The 9,360-nt window shown below is 38.8% G+C and overlaps 1 protein-coding gene across 1 annotated transcript in view; it reads right to left on the reverse strand.

Moving 5' to 3' along the window:
• Nucleotides 1-899: 899 nt before the first annotated feature.
• LOC126388651 (uncharacterized) overlaps nucleotides 900-9,360 on the reverse strand; it is a 10,853-nt gene continuing 2,392 nt past the window's right edge. Inside the window, exon 6 of the mRNA XM_050041870.1 lies at nucleotides 900-973. Coding sequence (XP_049897827.1) covers nucleotides 900-973 — 74 coding nt within the window. The remainder of the gene's footprint in view (nucleotides 974-9,360) is intronic.

Raw genomic sequence — 9,360 nt, forward strand, 5'->3', positions numbered from 1 at the left:
AACAAAGATAGGTTTTTATCATCTTAAGAATATAGCCAGAGTCCGCCCGTTTCTCTCTCAGGCTAACACGGAGGTGCTGATGCATGCTTTTATCTCTTGTCGTTTAGATTACTGTAATGCCCTGCTCTCTGGTCTTCCCAAAAAGACCATCTCTAACCTGCAGTTACTCCAAAACTCAGCCGCACGAGTGCTGACAAAGTCTAGAGGGTGGGGGCACATTACACCAATTTTATAATCGCTGCATTGGCTCCCCGTGTGTTTCAGGATCGATTTTAAGGTTCTTTTATTAGTTTTTAAATGTCTTAACGGTCTTGGGCCATCTTATTTATCTGACCTGCTTTTATCATATCAACCCTCATGGATCCTGAGGTCCTCCAGCACTGGCCTTTTAATTGTTCCAAGAGTTAGATCTAAAACCCACGGGGAGGCTACATTCAGCCATTATGGCCCTCACTTATGGAATAGCCTGCCGGGGAGCATCAGGACTGCAGAGACTGTTGATGTTTTTAAAAGGAGGCTCAAGACTCACCTTTTTAGTTTGGCTTTTAACTGATTTCTTTTACTCTTTTTATTCTTCTATTATATGTTATTTAATCTCTAATGCTTTTAAATGATTTATTTTTAAATCGTTATAGCATGTCATGCATTTTATTATTATTAAATTTCTAAATCCTCATTTTTTAATCTTTAAATCTTTAAGTTTTATAAATCCTTAAATTCTTATGCAATTTTATTTTATCTCATACCTGTTTTATCCTATCCTATTGCTTTTTATTCTTTTAGTTTTTAGCTCCAGTGTTTCCTCATGGGGGGCCTCCACACTGAGAGGATATAATGCCACACCTCCACATTATTTTTAAGACATTCGATTAAGACTGACACAATGGAACAAGGATTTCTCATTTGGCAGCTTCAGCTCCTCTGTCCTCGCATCTCTTCCTCGCCTCCTTCACTGCATCTCCCATGGGTGGAACTAAGATGCAAGGCAAGAAGGTGAGTGAGGGAAGCAAAGAGATACATTAGCATGTTGAAATGCACTCACTCTTTCATGTACCCTTGTATAAACAGATTGGTGACAAATTAAAGGAAAAACTTTATAATGATGATATGTATAGTCGTAGTCGATCTTATATGAACTTAATTATTTTCATACAATCATAGTAGATGAGATTCATGTGAATAAATATGAATGGACGCAAGGGTGAACTTGAGCAACTATAATGTGACAAGTATCTTGTTTTACTTTTGTGAGTGGTTGATGCATTCTCATCCCACCTCGTCAAATATTGTTGCTTTGTCAGTGGACTTTTACATCTACATATTACACACTAGGTATCAATCAATTCAATCAATCAATTTTATGTATAAAGCCCAATATCACAAATCACAATTTGCCTCACAGGGCTTTACAGCATACGACATCCNAGAACAGATCAGCATAATAAATTAACAGTAATCTGTATGACACAATGAGACAGAAAGAGAGAGAGAGAGACAGAGAGAGAGACAGAGAGAGAGAGACAGAGACTGACAAAACAGCGGCATTTGACAACTTCAGAATGAGAACATGGTGGCTGTATCAACACATCTGCTAATGTGACTAACGAGGGCAACACAAGTGGTCAGCTGTAGATGCATGATAGACACAGGTGTGAATGGCAATGTGTCTCAGCTGTCCACTTGTGTTCAGTTCACCAAAACGCACGCGAATACCAGGTGTCTGAAAAGTGAAACCAAATCCGTATTTATACATTCTTCATTTTTTTACCATTTTATTTGGCACTCTGGGATTTAAACAATACAAAAAAGATTAAATATCAAAATCAAATGATTGTCAGAGGAACACAGTAAAAACTCCCAGAAAGCCAACCTCCCTCCAAAATGACATTATGTCTATTATAAATATGTATGCAAATTTTACTTCTAATAAATCAGATGTTAAAAATAGAGAACCCCACAACTTAATTTCCAATTTCTGTATCACTATTATATTATGACAGACTTTTTTCCCCTCAAATTCCTTAACGTGTGGGCAAAATAATACATCAACCATCTATGTTAAACAAATACTGGATACTACTAAGCCACAGGTCAAGTAAATATAACAACAAACACTGTTTTCAATAATTAGTTCCTGAAAAATAATCAGTTGCTAAAAAATTTGTCTAATGTAACATCTTATGCAAGTTTTGTGCTATATTTCCCATAAATCATGTAAGTCAATTTCCCAAATGACTGCAAGAGGAGGCTAATTAACATTTGAGAAACCGGTCCATCTGTTCGAGAGTATCATCATTAAAGGCTGTAATACAGGGAAGGTGTCCCAAGGCACTCCGTATGTTCCTGTTGCCTAGTGTGGACACTTGCAAGGCACAGAGCCAGTGAAAACACTGTTATTGTTCAATAAGATGGGCCTTAAATTATATTTAGATTTTATTAATATAAATTCTTCAATGTCAGCTAAAGAACTGGCAACAATGGAACCTGTAGGTTTCACTCTATTATTAAACACCTGAGAAAAGTGAGTCATTAATTAGAGTGTGTTTTCTATAGCTCTCCAGGGTATCACTGATGAGTCATACTTTATGATGCCTGAGTTGGACAGGCCAAGAGGTAGAATAAATTTGGGAGAAAGAGTCTTACAGGGTTTTTTTTAAGGTGATATAAGGTTGAATGTTTTCTTTAGGTTGCTTTTTGTTCCATATTATACTGCATGGAGGGATTCAAATCTGGATGTAGGAACTCCAGCACACACTGCAGGGGTTTGAACCTATGTCTGGGTCTTAACAGACTGGAAAGGTCTCTTGCCACTAATCTGCACAGTCCTACATATTTGAGAAAATGTATTCAACTTAGCCGATCATGACCTCTGAGCTGTTCTACTAAAAAACATTTCCACACCTCACATATTTGCATTTTACACCTTAGTGACAGTCTAAAGGGCTACCCTATTGGGAAGACTCAAACTAAATCACTAATTGGTTGCCCTTGACCCCTGGCCACCTGAGACTGGTAAAAAAAAATTATTCCCTTATTGGGCTGTCATATGCGTTTTCTCAGAAGTTACTTAATTGGCTGCACTGATATTGAGCCCATCCCCTAATGATTAAAAAAAAATACTTTCTCATTGGGCCATTATCTGTATTGCCTTATGTCATCAGATTGGCAAAAAGGAAACCTTCTGGAAAAGACATAAGATATAGTTGTAAGGAGCAACCAAACAAGTAGAAAGGTCCATACTTTAGCTCCATGTATGTGGTGTAGTTTGTTGTAGTGAGAAAAAAACTGATCACTGACACAGTTTAAGAAAAACTGTTCATTATAATTAGTATCTATTGCAGGGCTATGTTATAGCTTAATATTTTACTGCATCTGCACTAGTTTTTTAACCCTTTCAAAACAAACCTGTTATGGACAGCCGCGGGAGATCATTGTTTGCATGATTTTGTTTAAATAGATTTAAAGTAAAAACTATAATAGCTAGAGCATCCATTGTTTTTTGCAGCAAAAAACTAAGGCTTCCGTCTTCCCAGTAATGTCATGTCCTTATGTTACTTTACCTACATGCTTTGCAAACGTGGTATTTCCCTGGAAATTTTCCTGTAATAGTTGCAGAAGATTGTTGTTTGCACTATCCTCTATATACATATATATATATATATATATATATATATATATCAATCTCAAATTAAAGAGATAATAGCTAGGACATTTATTCTTTTTGCGCAGAAAGTTAAGACTTAGGTATTCCCAAAAATCAAGTCACTGGCTTATGTTACCTTACCTTATGGTGGTGCAAACTTAGTATTTCGCTGGAATTACACCAAATTTCCCTGTAATGTCTGCAAGAGATAGTTGTTTGTATAATTCTATATACGTATATTAACCCTAATACCCACCAGGTCCTGCAACAGGAAACGGGACCACACCATGAGGATCGTTGGGTCCTTAGTTGCAATGTTGCAAGCTGCATGCAAACCCATGGCTTTGATGTGAGCCAAATCACCAATAAGCAAACTAAAGGATTCTATCACTCTTCACCCCAAACCTTTGTAGTTTTGTCACGATACCAAAATCTTTGTTTCGGTACCAATACCAATATGAATTTCGATACTTTTCGATATTCTTCGGTACTTTTCCTAAGGAAAAGTCCTTTTGGATACAAACCTTTAGACAATAAATAGTAGGGGGGTAACGGTACCAAAAAAATCATGGTTCGGTCAGTACCTTGGTATGGACGTCACGGTTTGGTAACTCAAATGTTCCACCAAGTTTGTGTTGTCTCGTGTTGACTCCCTTTGCGAGGCAGACTTTCTCTTGTCTTTTTTCACGTGCGCCAACTGAGAATGTTGATACAGGTGTTGTCATACACACCACTTGCGCAATCTGTGCTCCAATAGGAACAAGAAAGGCGTTTGTGTGCATAAATGAGTAAAATAAATTAACTAAATTAATTAATTGAATCAATTTCAAAGTACCGGTATTTTCCAAATGCAGTATAGTACCGTTTGGAATACTCTAGTACCACGGTACTATTTTAGTACCAGTATATATATGGTGCAACACTAAACCTTTGTGTAATCCTCACGATTTCTATGTGAGGATTATCAGAGGTCTGGACTGTACAGCTGTTCAGAAGACAAAGTATGAACTCCTGGTCCTGCTCCATAATGTCAATGTTTGCCAGGTTAGCCAGGCTAGTTTTCTGGATAGTTGGGTATCATTTATCTTGCAAAAAAAACAACCTTCAGCTTGGCCACAGATGCCTGCACAATCTCATTCAGGACTTCCAATACCAGCCCCTGTCCACTCTGGCAGTGGTAACACAAACCATGGCATGGAGACACTTCTGGCTTCTATACAGAGTCTCTCAAACCTCATGTGCTTGTGCAAGTTATGGAACAGGTGAGATGCCTAATCTCAAACAGCAGTAAATTGAGGGAATATACCTTCAGCTTGACAGCAGCCAGTACAGCCACCTTTATAATTATGCTGTCAAAGCTGAAATCCAGTAACTGATCAGGCTAAATCAGTGGCATGGAGAGGTACCCTGACATTTTCATTGTGCAGGAATTCTTGCAGCTCTGTAAGGCATCCAGTAGGCTAGCATTGTTATCCTTGAAAATCCATGATGGAGGACATGGTGAGGAGGAAAAAGGCACAAAAAAGCACTTCAAGGTATTGCTTTTGGATGCTGGTGAGAAAACAGCACTCCTGCCAACAGTTGCTAACCTTAACTGACAGACTAATATTGTCAGCCCACATATATTTGCCACTTCCTCTTCACACAACACGACAGCAGTAGGAAAAACACATACAAAAAAAGCTGCTGAATAACTTCTTAAACAATTCTGACTGTCAAGTAAAGGATGCTACCTACAGAAAAAGATCTAAGAAAGTTCTCAAAAGAAAGTGGCACTAAAGCAGCCAGCACTGAATGTGTTTAAAAAATATTGCAGAAGGCATACATTACTTTTCAGTGTTCATCAGCAAAATTACACATCACATTTAGGATCCAGTTTGTACATCAGTGCCATCTTAAAGGGAACCTTTAAGAATTGATTGCATGGTGATTATATGGAAATGATGGACCTTTTCGTGCTTCCATTAGTTCCTGCTTTGAATGTACAGAGTAACAAGGAGTGCATAAGACATGGTGCACACTTACCAGAAGATAACTGCTGCTCAGAGTAAAAGCTATCAGACATTTCGAAAAGGGGATCATCTCTGGGGAAATGATTCATAGTGAAATTATACTCATCCCTCATGTGCTTGGGATCACCCAAAAAGCACACAATGTTCTCTTTTTTTTCAGTTTTTCATTATCTTCATGGCTGAAGATCATGCATAAGTAATCCAAAAAACTGTATGAAAAGCTGACCATTTATGCAAAATGTTGGACAATGTGGAGGGTCAAGGCCAGTTTTTCTTAATCTTTGAACATTTTTTAGGTATTTCTGCAGGATCCTGGTTACAAACTGTTGCCATCTATCAAAAACTATCTCTAAACATAATGATTTGAAGCTTAAAAACTGAAGGATCGAGTGTTTCTTTATGAGCTGAGATTATTATACTAGTCACAAAGCAACATTAATCATTTGAAAATTAAAAAATTGAAAACCATTAAAAAAGCAAAGTCACAAACCCGAAGACAGGGCTGTTTTGCTTAGCTCATGAAAAGGTGATGTTTTAGAGATGTGTGGTTTTCACAGGACAGACAGAATATGTTAAATAAAGAAAAGATATTCTAGACTAAGGGTGTAATAAAGACAAATCATTGGGTTCCCCTTTTAATTCTCTTAAGACATGAAGGAAAGCTTGTACTAAAGGCAAACACTTTAAATCCATTACAGTGCTAGTGAGTGTGGGGAGCATTAGGCTAATGATTCCACAATTTGTAGCTACATGATTAATTACAGGTGCACACAAACTCATCAGACAAATAATGAGATGCAACACTCTCACTTTCCCTCTCTCTCACACACACACATACATACCTGCACACATATACAGAAACATTTACTGAGAATGAGACATACATACAACCTCAGAGTTTATGCAGAAAAACTCATTATAATGAATGGCAATGACCTATTCAATCTCTCACTCTCACACATACAAATCCATCATTTCAAAGAGCCTGGAAACCTGGAGCCTGGAGCCTAATTGCTGTAATTCCATTCACTGTTGGTTGCCTCGGATGCTTTCAAGTGTTCATGATGCTCTCAGTTACAGTACCTTCATGGATGTGCTTGCATTGTAGCAGGGGCGATTCTAGGATCAGAGGTTTAGGGGTGCTGAGCACCCAGAGAGCTGCCCGGCCAGGCAAGATAAATTTTACTGTTTTGTACATTTTAACTCAATTTCATTCCCACATTTGTGAAAGTAAAGTACACTTTTTGGGAAAGTCTGTGACTAAACCATCAAATCTGATAAAGGTTATTTAAATTCTGAGCCACAGCAAAAGAGGAATGGATTGGAATCATAAAAGAAACATATNCAATGATATTTCAATGGAATAAATTACTTATTGACTTATTCATACTTCAAAAACAACATCAATGAGTGATGAACATAGGGGGGATCAAAATAAAATAAATAAATAAATAAAATAAGAATCAACCAGCCACCCTCCTCCCCTTCCTAAGTAAAGAACAGTCCCTAAAGTACAGTGAGGTTTGTGGGCCGTGAACGGCTCATTTCTCCTCCGACACGTCACACACCTGTGTTCGGCTGGCTCAGCTGTTCAGGTAGCCTACTTCTGGGCAGTCCACACGCCAAGAAGAGGATATTATTGGAGCCGACTTCTCCTCGCCGGTAAGCCGATGGCCGCCGTATTTGACAGGAATACATTACTGTCTGTGTCTGTGACCCCCGTTCAACCCACAATCGGTGGGATTCGCCTCTCATTTCTGCTGGTGGTTGAAATCTGTAGGCTGCTCGCACAGCGTGCTGAATGATTTGACGCCAGGGCCACACTGACTGCAAAGCGCAGCACACCGAAATTCTCGCATGAGCCGGAGCACCTCCGTTCACATCAGACGCGCATTTCTCCACGCCAGTCGTCAAGCGATTCTGCTCCCAGCTGTTGTTTTTCCGTTATGGGTTGACACATTCGCTCGCAGCTCACACAGAAAATAGACCAGACGCCGAATTGATCGCTGCAGGGCCGGCATAGACCAGACGCCGAATTGATCGCTGCAGGGCCGGCGACGGAGCTGCGCGGCGCGGCCGGTGTGGATGACACAATCAGTTAACATGGGTACCAAAAGGAAACTGGCTTCACTTCTCGAGGTTTCGAGGCTATTCGCTGCGCTTCCGCGGGCGGTGTGGCCCTGGCATAAGCCTATTTTGCTCGCTCAAAACTATTTTTAGTCGCAAATGCGAGTGCGGTGACGGGCGGATCGCCACACTGCCGACATTTTAATCCGCCCGTCACGGCACGCTGTTTGATTGCGTTATCAAAACCGCGCCGCTATTATTCGGCCTTGCTTTTAACTTAGTCCACCGAATACCGAATGTATGTTTTTTTGCAATATTCGGACGAATATATTCGGTTACCGAATATTCGGTGCATCCGTACCAAAAATGGACCTTAGACTTATTTTTTGGACTTTTGTTTGAAATGCAATGCACAACATGTAACATTAACACATTAACAGCAATTGACTTTTTCAATGTTTGTCTCTGCCTTTTTCCTTCTTGTCTGTATTATATAATACAAATATATAAATAAAAATACACTTCAAAAAAGAAAAGTGCGTGAAATCTACAAAATAATAATAATAAATACACACAATAGGAGTTATGATGTTAATGGGCATCCAGTCAGTTAGCTAGTCAGTAGCACCTTGGCTTTAATCAAGGGTGTAGGTTTGATTTTCACATTGGTAGGGACATAAAAGTGCTCCATGGCGGCGACCTAAACGTTGATGATTTTTTAATGCAATTTCACGTCATGTGAAACTGATCACTGCTTTATAATGCATATTTAGATATCTACACTAAATACAAGAATGTCTTGGTTAATGTATTCTCTAATGTTATCAGTTACATGAATATACACTGATAACTTCACCACATCTGTCCGTATGTGCTTCCCAGGGTAAACTATAATAATAACAATAACAGTATACTCCGAAGGGGCTTAACTTCAGTACCAGCCTGCGGTCTGCAGTTGGGTTGGTAATAGTGATCCGAATTGATATTGATATCGGGTAAAAACATATATTATGCATGAATCAATATTTTTACTTACCCCTAGTCACAATGCTGAATCTCACTATCAACATATATCCTTCACGATTCAATCTCACCTGTGAGGCTCCTGTCTCTCCTCTATCTCCTCCTGTCTCTCTTCCATTTCCTTCTGTCTCTCTTCCTGCCTCTCCTCCTCCATCTCCTCCATCTCCTCCAGTCTCTCTACTACTTGTCATCTGACAAAAAATATATTGATGCAAGACATGTGAACAGTGGGACAATTTGAGATGCAACAGTCATAGATTTTGATTGTTGTAGCCTGAGGAAAACATACTGTATGTTTTACAATTGTGTAATTCATTAAACAACATCTGAATGTATATAGGCTAAAGAACAGCCATAATGTCAACACAAGTTAGTCAGCTTCATCATGTTAAACATAAATAAAATAAATCAACAAAAATGTAAATGCTCCAAAATCATTATAATACAACTGTGTGCAAAATGTTGCACTTACACCCAATATCTATTACATAAATATGACTCAGTGTTCTTACTGGGTGTTTTTACTGGGAGCAGTGGATCTCTATTCTCCTAAGTCTCTCCTTCACACACCATGGACGCTGAAGACTGTCACTGAAGGAGCTATTATTTATAGTG

The sequence above is a fragment of the Epinephelus moara genome, chromosome 4, assembly GCF_006386435.1.
Source record: "Epinephelus moara isolate mb chromosome 4, YSFRI_EMoa_1.0, whole genome shotgun sequence".
In the NCBI taxonomy this organism is placed as follows: domain Eukaryota; kingdom Metazoa; phylum Chordata; class Actinopteri; order Perciformes; family Serranidae; genus Epinephelus; species Epinephelus moara.